General features: G+C 49.1%; 2 protein-coding genes across 3 annotated transcripts; both read right to left on the minus strand.

Annotated features, from left to right (window-relative positions):
- Nucleotides 1–248: 248 nt before the first annotated feature.
- RNASEL (ribonuclease L) lies at nucleotides 249–6,356 on the minus strand. Of its 2 annotated transcripts, XM_013954262.2 has the most exons (6): nucleotides 4,762–6,356; nucleotides 4,295–4,383; nucleotides 3,685–3,875; nucleotides 3,465–3,582; nucleotides 2,594–2,712; nucleotides 249–1,603 (listed from the first exon to the last, which is right to left on the minus strand). In XM_013954262.2, the coding sequence occupies exons 1-6, from the start codon at nucleotides 6,209–6,211 to the stop codon at nucleotides 1,465–1,467; spliced, it is 2,106 nt and encodes a 701-aa protein (XP_013809716.2). In that variant the 5' UTR covers nucleotides 6,212–6,356; the 3' UTR covers nucleotides 249–1,464. The 2 variants fall into 2 exon arrangements, with proteins under 2 accessions (XP_013809716.2, XP_013809723.2); XM_013954269.2 differs by lacking the exon at nucleotides 249–1,603 and having other exon boundaries at nucleotides 2,634–2,712; nucleotides 3,416–3,582.
- Nucleotides 6,357–15,404: 9,048 nt separating this feature from the next.
- Nucleotides 15,405–19,264, minus strand: RGS16 (regulator of G protein signaling 16). Its single transcript, XM_067300427.1, has 4 exons — nucleotides 19,192–19,264; nucleotides 18,399–18,460; nucleotides 16,670–16,836; nucleotides 15,405–16,389 (listed from the first exon to the last, which is right to left on the minus strand). The coding sequence occupies exons 1-4, from the start codon at nucleotides 19,230–19,232 to the stop codon at nucleotides 16,189–16,191; spliced, it is 471 nt and encodes a 156-aa protein (XP_067156528.1). The 5' UTR covers nucleotides 19,233–19,264; the 3' UTR covers nucleotides 15,405–16,188.
- Nucleotides 19,265–19,575: the final 311 nt, after the last annotated feature.

The following is a 19,575-nucleotide window of genomic DNA, read 5'->3' on the forward strand; positions in this document are numbered from 1 at the left end:
CAGAGTTCCAGACTGGCTTCCCCTTCCCCAAATCCTTCTCAACACCTTTTCCCCTCAAACCTCCTATCAGTCAGAAGCAATTCATCTGAGCAGTGACAAGACTATCTACCACCTTACTTAAACAGCCAAAAGGCACCTCCACAGGGAGGCCAGAAATCCCAGCCTCTCAGGCATTTTATAGTGCTGCAGACCACTAACTCTTTCAATGCAAAGGGGATGGGGGACCTCATTCGTAAGTGTAATAACAGTCAGTTTTCCAGGCAAGTTTATTCCAAGTTTAATTCTGTATAGGGTAATAGAAAGGTTAACAATCTCAGTTTGAAAAAATTAAAAAATCCAGTCAACACTTGAAAAATATTTCCATAAGTGACATGCAATCACTGTGCAACTCTGAGTGAAAGGAAAGGCAGCTGTGAACAGAGAAACAAGCAAGCCCTAGGATAAACGGGTCCACACATCGAATGTCATAAGATTTCAGATACATATCAAAAACAGATTTACACCATCCAGTCTCCATCACCAAAGCTCTAAGCTGGCTACATACTAACGCTGTACGGGCAGCAGCTCTGCCTGAGGGAGCTATCCCTGACAGGGGGACAGTGATACCCCAGTACCCACGTTTTGGGGACAGGGAGTGTTTGTGCATAGCCCTGCCTTGCAGATACTGTCTCTAAAGGGCACTGTGCTGAGCTTGTCCTTTACAGGAGGAAGGAGTCCTTGCAGACCCTTGACTTCAGAGACCCTGTTGAGGTCAGTCAGGGTCACTCGCAGTAGCAGCTTTGCAGGATCACCCTCCTTACATCCATTCCTCACAGAAATGCTCCCTGTGTCTCTCAGCAGAAGTGCCTCACTCCCCAACAGGCTGCACTGCATACACCTCTGCCGGATCAGACCGCTAACAAGCCAAGAGCAGGTCTGTAGCCAGGCGATTGCCTAAGCATCTCCGCTCCTGGCTGTTATGCTTCAAAGGGAGCAAAAGGAGGGAATCTGTGCTTCCTAGGGGTACACAAGTTGCTCGTGTAAGTGCAAGCCGTAGGGAATATTGGCCCTAGCAGGAGCTCTAACCCCCCCCTTTTTTTTTTCCCAGAGAATCCCTGATTGTCCGAGCTCTTCTCCTGCCTCCCATGTTTATAGGGATGAGGGCTCTGTCCCACAACTCCCTACTCTCCATAAGAGCCAGGGCCTTTAACTCCCCCTCAGAGGCAGATAAGCCTCAAGTGACAGAATGAGTCAAGGGGGACCTGGGCTGGGCCTCAGCTTGGTTTCTCTCCAAAGCCTATGTTTGTCGCACCAGATATTTAAAAAAGAAAGAGATGCTTCAGCAGTATAAGCCCCCCGGATTCTGTCCCTACATACGCTCCATCTCCTTACTCACTTTCTTCAGCTCTTTCACAGCTGAGCAAACAGGGAATAAAAGGAGGCAGATGATGGGATCAGCCATGTGACATGAAGCAACAACACATACTATGACAGAGAAGGGTCCTGAATATCTGCAAGGTGACTGAAAGTGGGGTGCTTGTGTAAGTAGTTGTAGACATCAATGGTCAGTGCTGGAAAAAGCGTCAAGAAATAGTCAGCATGATCCCCTATTATTTCGCTGATCCTGAAATGAAACAGAAACAAAATGGAGTTTTAAAGCTTGCCCAAGAAGTCAAGGTGTCCAGGATGCCCTAGCTCCTTCCTTACAGAGAAAAAGCCATTCCAGAGGCTTTCTGAAATGTGGGAAGGTTTCCTAGAAATCCAGTAGCCTTGAGCTGCTACTTTTCTATGCTTTGCCCAAGCTCTGCACTCCATTTTTCACTATTCCAACACCTTCATCTGCCTAATTCCACCTTCATCTTCACTGAGCAGTGGTGGTGGTCACCAACCTCAGTGAAACAGTCACCTCAAATTGACACTACTGTACCAGATGGAGACAGCTAACCTTGGATGTAAGCACCCATGACTATAAAAGGCTGTGAGCAGAGGAGAGTCTGGCAGCTCTTTGGGAGTCCAGTCCTACCCAAAAGGGTGAGAATAAGAATTTTGATCTCTTAACAGGACTGGTGCTTCCTGACCCGTATCTCAAAGCACCTCAGTACAGTAAACAGAAGCACTTTGGAAATAACAGCAAGGTATACAAGGAGGCTTTTTTAAGATAAGAAATAGCACAAATATTTAAAAGTGATCTAGAAGCCTTCCTGGGATTATGGCAGAAAACACCAGCCTGCAACAAGAACAGCAGCCCAGGAAGGACACATTCATGACCCTGCTGAGGAGCCAAGACCTGGCATTAGTTATCACGGACAGCTCTCCACACCACAGGGAGGTTGCTCTGGAAAGGCAAGAGCGCAGAAATGAAGCCATCACCAACTCTCTGGAGCTGAATGCTCTGCTTAAAGGCTGTGTATCTAAGGGTGAGGACCTGGGAACCAGATTTTGCTTCAAGAGGTCTAGTCACGTAAAGGTTTTTTGTTTGTTTGTTTTGTTCACCCTTCTAGAAAAGGAGAAGAACCTTCTGAAGAAGGTTTTGCTCTCAAACTTGCTGACACTTGCAGATACATATACCCCCAGAATGCAGCTATGGCAGGGACAGGAATGTGAACACATTTACCTTTTTTGTGGGTGTTCATCCAGGTTTCTGATGAACCTCAGCAGGTTTTGGACTCCATTCCTATATTTGTATTTTCTACCTTCAGGGTTTTCCATGATTTGTAGAACCTCCTTGTCAATCTGAAACAAAAACTGCAAATTATTCTCTGCCTTTCACGCATCATGAAAATAGCTCATCTTCCTCCCCTCACTACAGCTGCTCTCTCTACAGAGAGATCATCTTGCATGGATAGAGCTTGCGACTCTCAAACGTTTACCAACATGAACAGAAGAGTGCTTTGCAGGACATTTGCCATACAGACCCCCGATTCCAAGAAGTGCTTTCTCTCTTGGTTTGCCAAGGTTTGACATTCATATTAGGACTGTCCTCACAGCACAGTAGATTTTAATGCATGTCTGGAGGGCAGGAAGGATACAGGAGTCTTGGTCCAACTGCATCACTGTTTAGAAAGGGCCACGCAGGCTGTGCTACTGAACTGAGATTGAGACCTTAATACGCAGGCATATTATACTCAAACCACTTCAGTTCCCATCCCCTCCCTCAGCCTTCAGCTCCACCAAGCACGAACGACAGGGACTCTTGCTGCCTCGGCCACGTGGGAGGGCTGCTGCACTTTAGGATTATGTCTATCAGGCATTTTATGAAATTGCTTCACCCCAGTCAATGGAAGCCCCCTTGACACCACACTGAAGACATTGATGCTATTTTGATCACATGGCTTTGACTTAATTGTTTCCCCCAATTATCTGTATATACACAGGGCTCCTCTGTCTAGTTACAGTTTTAGAAAGGGCCTGTGAAACACTTAGAAAAAGTTTGTACCTGTATGCCGAACTCAACCCTCATACGAATCCAAAGAGAAGAGGATTACCTCCAAAGTCCACTGCAGGTAAGCAACACCTTTAGGAGTGTTAAAGTTTTTAAAAACAGTTTCCTGGTTGTGGCAATCTTTGATTTTGTTCCATATATTCTTCAGGAAATTGAACCTACTGTAGAAACAGAAGCTTCATTAGCTGCAACAGAACATCATTTCCAGCAGTTACAGGCAAATTTTCAGTTTCAAACTTTTCCTGTGCACTCCCAGGACTTACATCTGTTTGCTCCAGAAAAAGGGATGTTTACTCAAACCTTCCAAGCCTCGCTCATCATGAGACCCCAAGCTTTTCACAAGGTCCAGAGCCTCCTCATAATCAGGGGAATCTGTAGCCACATCCTTGGTACTGATTTTCTCAAAGGGTTTCTTACCGCCTGTTATAACATATAGCACGAGCCTGCTAAGGGCCTACAAAGAAACAGGTCACTAGTTAAGTGTGATATATGAAAACTTCTTGCCAAGTGGAAGAAATTAATATTCCAAAATAAAAAGTCTGCCTATGTGAACATATACACGTGCCTATTGGCATGCACAAGTATAAAACTATACATAAACGCAGACATCTGTGAAGCTGTGTGTACAAAGACAGGCATGGCAGGCCACATAATTGTACTCACAAGGCTTGCTGTCGGATATCCCAACAGCAGCCAGTCTTAAATCCTCATCACTGTCATTCTTCTGCAGAGTCTTTTGCTTTAGGGGCTTCCCCCAAAAAACAAGGTATTTTTTAGTTGAGGATGCAGAAAGTTTTCCCTTGTGATTTTCAAGGGAAGAAAAAGTCAGAAACAGCCTGAAACTTGAAACACATTGATTTGGAGGGAAGTTACCTCTAGGTCTGAGTTTACAAGTTCCTTTTTGTCTTCAATCAACTTTCTTCGATTATCAAAATCCGCCAAGTAAATTGTGCCATTTAAATCTGAGGAAAAAAGAAATTGTTAACAAATAATGTAGAACCCTGATACAGTCTATCACTGATTTCTGGATGGCTCCTTCTTTAGAAAACAAATCTCTGGAGGGATCTACTGTGGGTTGGTCTACCTGGAAAGCCCTGGAAAGGAAGGCAGACCTAATGAGACAGGTAAAGCTGTTCTATTCACTTCTCCATGGGTCTCTGGGAACATTTCTACACTTATTCAAACAAGAGAGAATCTCACAGACATCTCATCCCACATAAAGACATCTTCACTGGTGTTTTCATATCTATTTTACAGACAGCTAGGAAATGTCCTCTTCTCTAAACTGTAAGCAACAGGAAAACAAGATGAGAACATTGAGGGAAAAAAAAAAAGATAACCTATCAAAAATTTGCTGGGACACAGATCCTGGTGAGCAAATCCTAGCAAGTGCAGTTCTCTCACTGCCTGGAAGATCATCTTCAGAATGCCTTTGTAATCCATTTCATCTTCTGATTCTTGCAAGTACTCTTCAAGGTTTTTCTCCCAGAGAGGAAAGCACAAATACAGGCAGCCTTTTGCCTTCTCATACTGAAAGAGCTTCACTAGACGCTTGCAGTTACCACACTGTTCAAGGAATCTTTTCTCTTTGTCCTCCTCTGTATCACGGTGGCAGCCTATTTTTACTGCCACCTCTGTGTCACCATAGAGCCCTAGGTAGATGCTACCTTGGGAAGTGTTCTGAATCCTATAGTATATGTATTGAAATATCTTTAGTTTGCCAATCATGGGGCGATAAATTTCATAAAGCTGTTTCAGGTGGTTCCTCCAGCGTTTACTGGTTGGCTCCCAGCCTGTAGGGGATTTTGGAACAAACCTGGCCTTGTGCTTCAGAAGAAGCTTTGCCAGGTCAGAAGCACGATTCCTATTTGCAACCTCAATAAGGTTCCCAACATTAGTCCTTGCTCCTTTTTCACACAGCAGCTTTGCTATGTTGTAATCATTTTTCATTACAGCTACCATCAGTGCTGTGTTGCCCTCATCATCTGCATCATCAATATCTATTTCACCCTTGTCCAATAAAGCCTTCACCAAATCTAAGCTCTTCATTTCAGCAGCCAGGATGAGGGCAGTTTTCCCATTTTCATCTCTGCTGTTCACATCAACACCATGGTCAAGCAGGAAATGTCCTATAGAGACAGCAGACTCCACTGTTTTATTGCGACTGCTCTTGAGGGCATGGATCAAGGCATTTCTATCTTGGTTGTCACAGATGTTCAGATCAGCGTTCATATCTTGGACCAGAGCTTTTACAACTGAGGTGTGACCCTCCCTACAAGCATCCAGCAATGCTGTTGCACCTCCTTTATTTAGTTTCCTTTTTTCCTCACTGACGACCCTCCTCAAATTCACATCTGCTCCCCTGCTATGCAGGAATCTCAAGGCCTCCTCTTTCCCATACCAAGCAGCCTCCATGAAAGCTGTGAAGCCATTGTCATCATGTTCATTAATGTCCGAGCCATGATCAAGAAAGAGCTCCAACAGTCTCACATTTCCCTCTATCCCTGCCTCAGTAAAGGCAGTGCCACCATTGTCCTTCCTGGCATGCAGATCAGCACCCTTCTCCAGCAGAAACCGAACCAGGTCCTCGTTCACATGCACAGCGCTCTGCAGTGGCGTCCAGCCCGACTCCGCTTTGGAATTCACATCCGCCCCTCTCTCCAACAGCTCCTTCACATTTTCTATCTCTTCATTTCTCACAGCAGCATTTAGCTTGGCAGCAAGGTCTTCTGCTGTTGCGGTGCTTGAAGAGGGTGGTGCCTCCAGCTGGCTCTGAGTTGTGTGCTCCATGATCGTTAGAGGGAGGGCTTTGTAGCTTTGATTTCCTCACTGGAGCCCAGGGATCTCACTGAAGGATGGGAGAGGCAGAGTGCTCAACGCCTTCGTCGTGCGGGGATGCTCTGTGTTTGGCTTATGAAATGCACTAGGTAAAGGCTTCATGGTCTTCACCTAATTAATAAAGAGAAGATCCTGTTTATCAAACCATGAAATCTCTCCAGTTTCAGTTGATGTTAGGAAGATCTGTGTGAGGCGAAACCAAGAATAGTAATGCCAGTGTCGGTCAAGAGAGCTATGGCCTAGGGAGAAGCATGGCTTTATCACTTACCCAAACACACACATTTATCAACTTCTCTGATCTGCTCCCAACACTACAAACAGACCTTCCCTGTGAACTGTGTGGGCCTGGGCATCTGGGTGATTCCCTAAGGAAAGTGCACAACACTGCTGGCCGTGCTTACAAAAGGACAGGAGAGAACCCAGGAAATTCTTACTATGAAAATTATAGCAAGTCTACTATGGATCACCTAAGAAGGCCAGTAGGATTTTTAGTTCCTTGGTGGAAAATTCAGTAGACATTCAGGCGTTCCCCTTCAGTTTTGGATGGCAGCCACAAAAATGGGCCTTTAAAGGCCCTGATCCAATATCTGGAATAGCCAGTGAGCCCACCTTAAACCTCCCACACTTTCAAATGCAATTAGGAGACCCTATCTGACCAGAAGCCTTTCTGGATATCTTCATGACATTAAGAAGTTAATCAGGTAGGACCTAAAGTATCCGGAAAAGTTAGAGCTCTGACACCCTTTTTCCTGACTGTGAAGGGTGGCTAAAGTACTTTGCCAGTGACCAGCACTTTCTGGAGTCACTGTCTGACAAGCTGGACAGGAAATAAATTATCTAAACAAACCAGATTATGGGCAGAGAGGTCTTAAGTTATAAAGCCAAATGCATATGAATTTACCCTCTGGAAAATCAAGGAAGTCCCATTTTAGGTTTTGGGGCATTTTCCCCCCTCCTTAAAGTGGGCCATAAATATCATATTTCATTGATTTAGATACATTTGCATGTCTTAGTAAGTAATTTTCTATTCCTTTTGCCACATGTAGAAAAAAATGTTACTTTCAGGGAATCCAAAACACTCCAGTCTCACTGAAGCCAGGGTACGAAGGAAGAGCTGAGCAGGGCTCGCAGTGGGCTGAACCACCGTGCAAGCCACCCAGAGCCCCCTGCCCGCGACACCCTCACTCACCTGCGCAGAAGCCTGCAGCGGCCCAGCAGCAAGACTGCGAGAGCTGCAGCACTGGTACGAAGCTGCGGAAGCCCCCGGGGTTGGAGGCTCTGCCGCCCGTCACCATGCGAGTGCCGCCAGCTCGGTCACAGCGAGGAATTTGCAAGCGCCGGCGCGCGGGGGGGGTCCGAGTCATCCAAGGGGGAGGCGTGTGTCTATCCCCCCCTTTCCTCCTCCTCCTGGCAGCAGGGTTGAAGGCTGCAAGTCCCCTGCCCTAGGAAGTGTTTCGCGCCTAGTCCTGCTGGCTTTTACCCAGAAGCGATTTGGCACTTCCGCAGCAGGCTCGCAGATGTATTGCTTCGTCACCGAACCCAGCCCACTAACTAGCGCCCACGGCCGCAGGCACCGAGGTGCGGGGGACCTGCCCCGGGGAGGCAGGGAAGTCATCCTCTACCCATCCAGAAACGGATCTACTGCTTGAAACGCCTTAAAAGTCAGGGAGCAGCTTTTCTACGCAGTTCTGCCTCCCTTCTGCGGCTCAGGAAGTATTGCTGGAGAAGAGACTGGCTCCCAGCTGCCCTTCCTTGTGAAAGGGCAGGACCTGGGGCATTTTATCCACCTGGTGGAGTTTGGGGGGGGGGGGCACATTTGGGGTTTTTTTGCCCAGCACACAGGAGGAAGTCATGAGCCAAGTGCTCTCCCCACATGCTTCCCTACACTCACATGCTGTTTGTAAACCTGCGTTCAGCAGTGTTTTAGCAGCTGAAGGCATAGAGACATTCAATGCACAAATGCTGTTTTTTAGCTGGGTTTCTCCCCCCCACCACTTTTGGTGAGCCCACCAGGTATCCACATGAAGAAAGTCTTCATGCTGCTAAACCCCACCCAGGGGATCAAGGAATTCCATGTCCGTTTATATCCCAGGTCGGACCTTCCTAACCGCAGCCAGCAGTGCAAGCAGGCTGCTGCACTGTAACCGGGCACAAGCACACTTCCTCTGCTGCACAGGCAGGTCTGCGTAAACGCAACACCACCTGAGGGAGCCCAGTCCTCCAACCCTTCCCTTCTGCATCCAAATCACCGACTGAGATGCGTCAACAAATCCAGGCTGCGACACCAGCAGCAGAGGCACAAGGAGACTGCCATCCTGTGTCTCCCACCGCCTAGTAACGTACGACCAGCCGATCCGCTTGCAGAGCCAACGCGCCTGGCAGGCAGGGGCTCCGCAGCTACGTGAACATGCTGAACTGTGTCAGCTGCAAGATTCAGACCACACTTAAAATGGGGCTGAAACCGCGTCAGCAAACTCATGCCTGGCTTTCCACCACTGATGCACACACAAACACACAAGCAGCACATCAGCCTACGTACACAAAGACGCAGCCAGGTACAAGCTCAAAGAAACATGAGGATGTGAATGCAGGAAAACACACTCTAGAGTGGGGTATGAATGCATAGACACAGCCCTGCACACAGGTTATACGTGCACACCCAAATCCTCATGCACCCCTGCATTGCTTGCACACATCTGTATGCCAACACACTCACAAATGCTCTGAAAAGCTCCACCCATGCAGGAGTCGCATCTTTGTATGCTAACCATCATATCGAGCATCCTTCCTTTCACAGCATGCAGCGCATCTTGGAGGCTTGCAAAGCCCCGCAGTCTCTGGATAGAGTTGCACAGAAGCAGCCTGCCCTGCAGAATTCATGTTGCCACCAGAGACCTTCACACAGCCCCGCAGGGACAAGGACCTTGAAAACTCGTGACAATCTCAAATCATGCCAGACTGTCAAAACTCCATTTTTACTCACAGAATTCTGCTGACCTCAACAGCATCTCCTGGTTTCACCAGAGCTGGGGCTCTGCCTGGGTATTTAATTTCCTGTTTGCAGGCTGGAAGAGTCATGGCCATTCTTCAGCCCGGAAAGCAGACAAAAACAGAGTAGTGGTACATCACAGACTCCAAGCCAACGATGAAGGCTTGATAAGTTAGGAGGGGCGTGTAGAAGAAAGGATGCACTGTGTCTTTCTTGATAGTTGTTGTCCCAGGGTGGACTTTTGTGTTTTACTCCTCTCCTACAAACAGCAGGATAGCCTGCCAAAGATTGAGTGCAGCAACCCTTCTTTACTTCATCATCTAAGGAAACATTGAGTTCGTTAGATGACTACAGACCAGACTCCATCATGGTCCTGTTGTTTCCATGCTGATGGCTCTTGGCCAGCAGAAGCGTACAATGTGGCCTTTCTTTTGGCAGAAATGCTGGTCAGGGATTTTGAATCTAGCTGTAGAACCAGGATGCCATCCACTCTAGCCAGAGCAGAAACCTGGGCAGCTCCTCTTGCCTGCTGACTTTGATGGCATTGTGTTTCCAAAATGACACTGGGTTTTGTTGCTGAAGGTTATCTGTTTGGATGTCCTTCATATTGCAGTAGTGCTAAGCCCTGAAGCCTTTTCTGAAGAATCAGAAGTGTCGCATTTGGCTCATAGAGGACAGTGTTAAAGCCCTTCATCTAGACTCCTTAGAAAGACCCTTGCAACCTGTCATTAAAAAAGTCAAAGCTACAGTACAGAATAATACCATGCCACTCAGCCATCTAAGTATAAAACACCTCTTCAACTTGCTGATTTAATGAAGGTAGTTAATTATCTTATAGTGAAAAGATGAAAGGGAGCCAGTTCTGACAGAGACACACCATCAGAATTTGTTACACACAGAATAAAAGATCTATAAATATGAGCACTGCAGGAGAGAAAAAATGAACAAATCTGAGATATATTTCAGCTATTCAAACAAACAGCTTCTGGTGACTGCAATGCAAAAGCCATTGTGCATTCTACAGAGTGACAATAGTCATAGTAGTAGTAGGACAAAGGAGAAAACAAACCCAAGGCAAGGAAGCCTCTTGCCATTTGGTCCTTCACTTACGAGGGATGACAGCGATTAGCCAAGGGATGGGAAAAGTGGTGGTTACCAAATTTAGAGGAATTGAGGGTCACACCTGTGACTACACTGGGGAGGCATAACCCACCACAACAGATAGGGTTTCTTCACTTTTTGCTAAAGCTGGGCCAGCGTCAAACCCAGATGTTAGAAACCATGTGTTTGCAACCAGCAGGGCTGTGACAGAAGTGCTCTGCTCTTCGCACCAGCAAAGGAGGACTCCCTGTAACACTCTCTCATCCCTGGTCTGCACATAGCACCAAATTGTTTTCCAGTCACACACAATAGTCTAAGCTCAAACTCTCAATCTCTGTGCTGGGTAGTTTTTGAAGAATAAAAAAGCTTAAAGTGTTTTCTAAAGCGTAAGTCACAGGGTTCCCCACTACAACCATTACCGTAGCCTCCAGGCTGTTGCAGTTCCTGCTGTATTTGCACTTCTGTAGGGAGTCCTTATTTACCTCCATGCACCCGAAGGCTCAGAGCTAAGCTGCAGAGACATAATGAGCACAAAAACCAAGTGCACAGTGTTGCAAATCCTCCTTTTCCTCTGCACTGATGGACCTGTGCCCATTTTGCAGCCTTTCCCTTGGGATAACATAGCCTAATATCCGAGTACTGGCCACTAGCCACAAATATACATGAGGCTTCTGAGCTAAAAATATAACAATAAAAACTGCCTGCCAAAGTCCAAATAATTTTTAAACAGCCCATGAATAGTAAGATCATTTTTTCCTTCGTGCTCCTAGCACTTGCTTCCTTATTACATTACCAAGCGGGAACCCCCAAAACTTACACACTTGGTCACACTGATGTGACTTTCAGTGCTGGAACAAATCCCTGGAAAAGGACCAACACAAGGACACACACTGAGCACTCACAGGTGCAGCTACAAATGCAGGAGCCACCGATCAAGTTCCACTTTGCAATGGAGCATCTTTACACTTTTGTCTGTATTTACTAGCCTTTTGGGCTGCTGTTCAGATCTCATCAGGACAAAAAAAGAACTGCCAGCAAAAGCAGGCCCAAGAAGAGGAGCTGAAGGCAACAGGACCTCACCAAGCAGGGGCACAGCCCCACCAGAGCAAGTCTGTTGAAGGCACCCAAGACTAGCCAAGATAGGTCAAACAAGGACCAAGGCCAAGGACCTGAGCTTAAATGCAGCTCCCAGGCAAAGGTTGAGGCCCCGGACAAAGTTTCCCCCAGCTGTTTCTCATCCTGCTCTTTTCCCAACAGGCTGATCCCTGGCTACAGCTGCACCGTATCAGTGCTGACTTTGGGCATCGGCAGCCAAACCCGCTGCGGGGGGGACTGGGGAGCCCAGGGGTGCGCCCAGGGCCCTGGCAGCGTCCAAAAACATGAATATTGCCATCAGTTTTTTACCAGTTATGGAAACGCGGTGGCGGCTGGAGTCCCCGCGAGAGGCTGCGGGCAGAGAGCGGGACCCGGGGGCGGCAGCCTCGGCGCTGGGTCGCAGGCGCAGCGGGAGCGACAGCGAGCCGTGCGCGTCACGCGTGGTTCCCGGCACTTCGTCCCGGCCGAGGCCTTGAAGTGGAAAGTCACAGGGTGGGAAACAGTAAAAACACAGCTGCTCCCTCGCCGTCGGCTGGCGCAGGAGGAGCCACGCTGCGGCGCCGGGCAGCTCCCAGGGCGCAGGGGAACGGGAGGGTTTTTCCACCGAATTAACGCAACCCACCACCGCCGCGCACCCGGCTCATGGAAACCTGGCCCCGGAGCAAGTATGCGTCACCCCCGCGCTCCCTCCCTCCTGCCGGCTGGGCGCGATTTTTCTGGGCTTATTCGTCAAGTTTTCCCCTTGGGAAGCCCGTCGGCTTGTGAGAGGGAGCTGTGCTGCAAGCGTGATGCTACGGTACCAGCTGCAACGTGCCGAGCGCTAAAACCCAGCCGGGGCCGTCCGTTTCGAGGCGGGTTGCCTCAAGGACGAACGCAGCCCCGTGCTTCCCTCTAAGGACATCTCAAGTGCTCAATCTCTCAAAAAGATTTTAAATCCTAATTAAATATTCTTGCTTTTTTTTTTTGTTTGCACCGCTTAAATATCTTTTAGGGACAATCAGATTTAAATTAACTTCAAGGTCTGCCAGACAGACTGTTGCTTTTTTTTAGTTAGAAGCTTCGGTAAAAAAAAAAACAAAACAGTACATGACTTTGTGTTCATCTGCTTCAATACTGCTTTGCTAATCTCAGCGAGTGTTTCTTGCTGGATAATTGCAGTACTTCCTGGAAAACTTTCATTTCACTTCTTCTTTCTCACATGCACTAAAAACAGGTACGCATGCAAATTGCAGTGATTCTAGACCATCCCATTGTCAAACAAGGCCACGCAGTGAAACAGTGAACAAGAGAGAAGACAGGAAATTTAAACTGTCTTTCTCGAATTAGGTGGATGGCAACTGCAGGGAACAGAAAATGAGAAGAGTCTGTATTTTTACAGTGAATGATGATTCCTGGACTCTGTACGGCTGCGTTAACAGAGACGTACATACGGCTTTGCAAACACCTCAAGAGATGTTATAGCAGCAGTTGCTTATGAAGGACTTTTTAATGGCAGAGACTGGCTTGGGCTAATAGTGTTGCCTCGGGATCTAAGGACCCCTGAATTGCTGTTACCTTTGATGCTAGCTCCTCCTTGGCAGTCCACTTACATTCCCCCCTTCTGAAGCAGGGCAGTTAATTTTGGCTTCAAAACCAAGCAATAAATAACAAGATGACAGCTTAAACCCACCTTTATTTGGTGCATTCGCATCCCCTCCACACAGCCTCTCCGAGCTGCGCTCGGGCCCGTCAGCCGCGCTCCGCTCCAGCACGTGCTGCAGCCGCTCCGGGCACAGCGCCCCGGCCCCACCGCTCGGCGGCCCCAAAGCCTCCCGCAAGCGCGCTGCGGGGCACCGCTCGCACCTCGCGGAGACCAGTGCTGCCGTAGAGGTACAACGTTTCCTCATACCCCCTCGTGCCGGGTACTTTCCCCATCAGAAGAGAATCCGATAGTCAGCAGAGTTGATGCTAAATCAAATATTATTTGTGACAGTGATTGAAAACTCAGTTTTGCAAACAGCAGCCCTAACTTGATTCCTCCTGTGCTTAACAGACAATGGTGTCTTACTGATATTAAACACGTGTTGTGAACTGTAATCCTGTAAAGCGCTCAGAAAATGGCAAGCAATATAAACAATACTAAACATCAGTCAATAGATTCAAAACTTAACTTCTGCCTTCATTGTTTCAGTGAACTGTTCATGTCTCTTTAATAAGCCAAATATCATGAAGAACTTTTCCTCTTAGAAAAATCTTCCCCTTCTTTTTCTATCCGTTTCTGATATTGTAACTTTTAAAGCAACTGTAAATGCCCTGCAAACCATGCAACACAAGCACCTTTCTTTACACTGTATGCTTTGTAATACAGTAATCCAAAATCAGTATGTAAAAATAAATCAGAAGCCTTCATCCAAAAACCCATGGTGTCACAGTATTTTTCTCTTTACATTTTATAATAATGACATGTTAGTAATGAAAACGGACCATTGTGCGTTGTTCACTTCAGTAACACTACGAAGGTGGTTCCAGTTGTAAAAATAAATAATAAATAATAAAGCAGCTAACATCTCCCTGCAAATGCAGCCGGAACCCACCGAGACTCAGAGGTAGAATCGGGATGGGGAAAGCGGAAGAGGACTCCCACCAGTGTCCCGGCGCCGGTTCTCGAGACTCTCCCTTGCTCCGCTCGAACAGCCATAAAATGCCGGAGTAATCCTGCGCTCTGACTCAGGCACGTGCTCCGAGGGGGCCAAGAGAAGGCTCCCCCGGCGAGCAGTGAGGAACAACAGAACAAGGACCTCAAGGTTCGGTCTTGGGCTGGTCTCGGGATGAACGGAGGCAAGCGCGGCCACACAAGGCTCTCGTCTCGCTCGGAAACCGTGCTCGCGGCACGTGCTCCCTGACCCAGCACCGAAAACCCGAGACAGCTCTGCACTAGTTCCCGACGCAGCTGCTAGCACCGTGGCTGCAAAATGGATCTACGGCTTTCTGGTGTAGCTGCAGCCCCAGAGCCCGGACTATCTCGGGGAGCTCTGGGAGCCATAAACACCTGCTCAGCAGGGTTTCTGAAGCGCTTGCACCACAGGTCCCCGTTTGTGAAACGTTCTGCCATCCCCACCGAGAAGCTCCTCCTGTCTCCCGCTGAATTCCCAGCGCGCAGCTCCCGCTTTTGGATGGCTCACCACGTTTCTTTTAAAGCGCTGCGGCTGCAGACCGGCTTCACCAGCTAAGGGAACACCAGACCCGGTTTTAAACCGGGGGAAAGCTCCAGGTTTTCTCTCCCACATCTCATTAAAGGAACTATTTTCTCCATAAGACCGTTTATGAAGAATATAAATTCCACAAGCCTGAGGTGGAGGGACAGCCGTCTGCGTCATTCCTTGAACGCCGCAGCGCTCCTACAGCACTCCTTTCCTGGTATGGGAGGCCTGTTTGAGGAAATGGCTATATTTAAGGAGAACATGTTCAAAATAAAAAGTTTTCAGTAGGATCATTCACCAAAGTGTATGATGTTTTGCATTGATATCTTTGTCTAGGACAAGCTGCTAGTCTACGTGCCAAGATGCCAGCCACAAAGCTCTATTTAAGGGGAGAAAGGAAACAGCACAGACTGCAAAGTGTCCTTCTACTGCCGTCAGCAGTCCTCCAAGCTCACGGTAAACCTTCCGTCTCAGACCCCGCTAGCAGCCCTGCCAGACTACAGCTCTCACGACTGCAGTTCATGTATTTTGCTCTGTGGTCCCATTACAGGTCTGTCTATTTACCTCTCTTAGGTTTGTATATAGAAAATGTGGAAGGCATGCTAAATGCTGCAACATGTAAAGTAATTTAACTTACAAGATCCTCAGAGCAAGGGACTTGTGTGTGCTTTGAGCAGTGCACTTCTATAAATATATATTTTATAACAATAATAACAATAAATAATAATAATAATAGTAATAGTCATAAAAAGTTATGCATGTGACCTAAGATTAGGTGCAATTTAAAGGTCATATAGCTTAAGAAAGGGATAAAAATACCGATGCTATGCCTATGCTGTACTGGAAGAAGGTACAAAGCTTTGATGCAGCGCATGCACAGAAAACAGCAGAATAAGAATCTTATGATCAGGACAAGACAGGTGGAGGGTCCCGCTGGCCGAAATTGCCAGGTAGCCTTTGGACTTTTATTCTGCATGTTCCCTCATAGGAAAAACCCTGCGGGCAAGTCTGGGCTGTCGCCCTGGGCACTGCGGGAACTGCAGACTCCTGTGCGCTATCCGCAGCTTACGGTCGTTCGTGCGGGTCAGAGGCAGGGTCCTGAGAGCAGGCTGAAGCTCTCCTGCTACGCGCAGTTCAATGCTTTGGGGAATCCAGTCTCCTCTGCCTGGACTTGCAACCCAAATCGGATGTCTGTCTTCCTTCCTCTGCGGTGTGCAGGTCTCCCGTCGCACGCTGGTGCTGCAGGGGGAGGCACTGGGCACACGCTCGCAGGGGAGCACTTGCTGCCCGGGTCCCTCCTCCGACAGTCCCATTTCGCGGTTCCCCACCCCAGCAGTGGGAAAGCTTGTGGTGGGGAGGGAGGACCACTCTTCGCAACAGCCTGATGGGAAGCGGAAGCATTTGAGGTCCTGGGGGTCCTGACAAAATCCCAGGACTTCAGCCGAAACCCCACCGCGTGGTCCTCAGGCCTCACAAACCGTCTCTCAGCCCCCAGCCTCTGCTGCGGTGCCTCTGCCTTGTCCTATAGCTCTTCCCCCCGGCGCGGGCGCGGGCGCTGGCTCGGGTCAGGTATGCGACCGCTTGCTGATGCAGCGGCTGGTGGCCTGCTTTGTCATGTCCTGGTAGGAGGCGGATTTCAGGAACCTGGGGTAGGAGTCCTTCTCCATCAAGGTGCGGGTTTTTGCCTGGGCTTCGTTGAAGCAAGCAGAGGTGGCACCCGAGAGGTTCTTCCGGGTAATCTCCCTGGTTTCATGGTCGATATTCACCTGCAAGGAAGGAGGGTCCATAAACATTAACTTGGCATTAGCTTCCCTCCCATGTGGCAAGGGAAACTGCTTTCTCCAAATGAGAGTAAAGACGCTTCCAGTCTTTATATTCCTTCATTCTGGAACATGACATGAGATTAAAAATAAATGCTTTTGTGAACGGGAATGAACAAATTGAGTTGAGGAAGGACTTTAATAAAGCCCACTGGGACGTTTTATTCCTTTCACCCCTCTGCTCAGTGTCAGAGCCACAGAACAGGGAGCCAGAAATCGTTCTCACCTCTCTGGGTGCCTCGCTTTGAACAAACTCCTCAAAGATCCTGTTGGCCTTGGAGGCTAGCTTCGTTTTCGACCGGGTCTTTTTGAAGTCCTCACAAGCCAGCCAAAAGTCCAGGTTCTCCTCACTGAACTCTGTCTTCAGGAAGGTGTGGAAGGCAGTCACCCCATCTGGGAAGAAAAGGGAAACGCAGGTAATGGGACAGAAGGGAACGAAAGGCGAGGGGTGCTCATCTCCTTCTTGGGAGGCGAGGAAGCCTGCCAGATGCAACGCTGCTGAGCAAGCGTCTCCCTGGGAGTTCAGACCATGACATCTACAGATTTCCTTTCCCTCTGGACAAATTCCACCCTCTGAGATTCTGCTAACTGGCCTCTAGACTCCAGTGAAATCCTTTCCCACAGACAAGTATTCCTCTGGTTTTATTTATCTGACCTTTCTATAATGAGTCTTCAGAGTATATTCTTTACAGCTTTGGAAAAGATCTAATTCTACCTAAGGAGAAATCCATTTAGGTACTAGTACATGGGGAGGAACTGAGCAACAATGACTTATTTTTACCTCTTGGCTGAGATCTAGAGGGAAGATGCTGAGGAGTGTGGGAGAGTACTTGCAGCGATGGTTTTGCTTCCAGGCTCAGAGAATCTATTCAATTACAAAGCGGGAGATGCTTGCTAGCCTTCACAGCACACGACAAAGGCAGGAAAAAATTAGGCCTAGCCCAGACTAGCAGTATGGAAGGGCTATCTGTTGCTGTGGAATGACTTTTAAGGTAGAGCACAACTTTGACATTAAAATTTGGCAGTCCTGCCATTGTGTTCTTGCTGTAAAGCCCAATGTGAGGAAGGGATTATGTGCGGGACTCAGAAGGAGGTTCCCTCTCTAGGTCAGGAGGGACGCTCTGAAGGGGGGAGAGGGAGGCAACGCCTTATGGAAATCCTGTGCGTCACAATATACATAGCAAATTTTGAATGGAAGATGGATATATATATAACTCAATAAAGCAGCTGAATTCTTTCCCCCTGTATAAGAGTCATCCCCAGAGGCATGGGTCAGACAGAGAGAGGGCAGCAACATAGTCTTCCAAGGAATAAAAATTCATGCAAAAGTGGTGGTGTTACTGTGCAGTGGAAGATACTGACAGGCAGACAGAGCTGCCTTTTTGTGAGTGCGGGCAAAGGGAAGCTTGGGGTAGGGACGGCTCAGGCTGCTTACAGAGAGGTAGGAAAAGGAGCAGGTGGTTGCAAGAAAGAGGCAACAGAGGGATCGAGAAATGATGGAGTCGTCCAAAAATTAATGCTTACGGCCCAGGGGAGAGTTTTGTGAGGCTGCTGCTGCTTTCTGCATTGTGCCAAAGGGAGAAGGAAACCCTACCCTGCTACTGCTACATGCAGTCGGCTCGAGATCACCCCCATAACGTTCTGGGCCCAAGGAAGTGGCATTGCACGGTGAGACAGTGCCCATGCCCCGGAGGAAGGACCCAGGCAGAAGAAAGGGTTAAAGGTGCCCAGGTCTGTCTGACCAAGCTAGGCAATAACCCAGTTTATCATCAGCTCTGTCAGGGCACCGCTCTCCCGAGCAGGAAGGGGCCTCCTCCTAATTTCTAAAATGTCTGATTTGAGGAGGAGACAAGATTTCCTTGTACGCTGACGCCAGACATGCAATCACCCCCTCGTTCACTGAGACCGTATTTGCCCTGTGTGCTCCGATCAAGAGCGAACGAAATCCTACTCACTTTTACTCTTCAGGAGCTGGTCGAAGGACTCTCTCCATTCGAGCACCTCTTTTGAGGAGTCCCTGGAAGAGACAAAAGGCCGTGAGCTTTGCTTTCCCGCAGGCACCGTTTCCCCGGCCCTGCAGCGAAGGACGGGAAGGCTTCGTTACAAGCAGTTCCGCGTACGAAGGGACAGGGCCAGAAGAGAGGCGGCAGCGGCGGGCAGGAAACCAAACGGAGGCCCCCAGGATCCATTACCTGTGGGGCCTCTTTCCTTTCTCTTTTTCCCTTTCTTTCGCCTTCCCCGCTGGCTCACCAGACCTCAGTTCCATAGCGTGGCTGTGGCCAGCTATTCTTCTGCGCAGGACCGGCAGAGGAGCCCCTGTGCCCTGGCACGAGCTCCGCAGAGCTCCCTCTGCAAGAAGGAGTCCTGCCTGCAGCAGTAATACTTAGTGCTGGGCTTTTAACGTTGGCTGCATTCCCCGGCGTGCGCCAGTCACCGCTCCAAGACGCCCGCAGCCGCGTAAAGGCTCCGGGTTTCTGCCTGTCGCTGAGGCGCTGCTCTCGCGTGCCTAGTGCAAGAGCCTCGGCTCCCCAGCCTGGCTTTATAACCGGCGGAGCTGGGAAGCAGCCCGCCTCCCCGCCGGCTGGGTGGGACCTGCGCGCTGCACACAGACGGGCAGGATCATCCCCCGGGACAGGACGACACGGGCCGCGGGGACCATCCCACCACTCTGCCCCGTCCCCGCGCCTCGGGGCTCCCCGCCGTGGGCACGCCGGGGCTGAGACCGGGACGCGGCAGAGCGCGGCTCACCTCCACCTGGTGCCCAGCTGCAGCTTGCTGGAGGTCCCCATCTTGTGTCCCAGCTCTGGTTTATGAAGCAGGATCCCCAAGCGGGTCTTGAAATCCTTGGCTCTGGAAGGGGAGAAGGGCAGAGGTGGGATGGCGGGGCCGCTGGAAGGACGTACACGTGGAGGCGTTGGTGCCCACCCCGCGCTGGGGTGAGCCGCCACACAGGCTCGCGGGGGCTGGACCCCGACCCAACCCGGCGGGGCAGCCCTCATCGCAGCCCTTCGCTTCGGTGGCTTTCCTGCGTTCTGAGATACAGAGCAAATGATCGCCAAATCGCTTTTTCTGCTCCCTGGCAACCACCCTCAGCAGCTTCGATCCCTTCCCAGGTGTCACCGCATGCATTTA

Source organism: Apteryx mantelli, chromosome 8 (genome assembly GCF_036417845.1).
Source record: "Apteryx mantelli isolate bAptMan1 chromosome 8, bAptMan1.hap1, whole genome shotgun sequence".
Lineage (NCBI taxonomy): Eukaryota > Metazoa > Chordata > Aves > Apterygiformes > Apterygidae > Apteryx > Apteryx mantelli.

Excerpts from the sequence above, each read along its gene's own strand:
- RNASEL (XM_013954262.2), bottom strand. The coding sequence starts at position 6,211 with ATGGAGCACACAACTCAGAGCCAGCTGGAGGCACCACCCTCTTCAAGC. Across the intron at positions 3,876-4,294 it reads TTGTAAACTCAGACCTAGAG|GCCCTTAGCAGGCTCGTGCT; the intron begins GTAACTTCCCTC and ends GTTTCTTTGTAG. Across the intron at positions 1,604-2,593 it reads GATGAACACCCACAAAAAAG|GATCAGCGAAATAATAGGGG; the intron begins GTAAATGTGTTC and ends GTTTCATTTCAG.
- RGS16 (XM_067300427.1), bottom strand. The coding sequence starts at position 19,232 with ATGGGGACCTCCAGCAAGCTGCAGCTGGGCACCAGGTGGAG. Across the intron at positions 18,461-19,191 it reads CAGCTGGGCACCAGGTGGAG|GGACTCCTCAAAAGAGGTGC; the intron begins GTGAGCCGCGCT and ends TGTCTCTTCCAG. Across the intron at positions 16,837-18,398 it reads CCAGCTCCTGAAGAGTAAAA|ATGGGGTGACTGCCTTCCAC; the intron begins GTGAGTAGGATT and ends TTTTCTTCCCAG.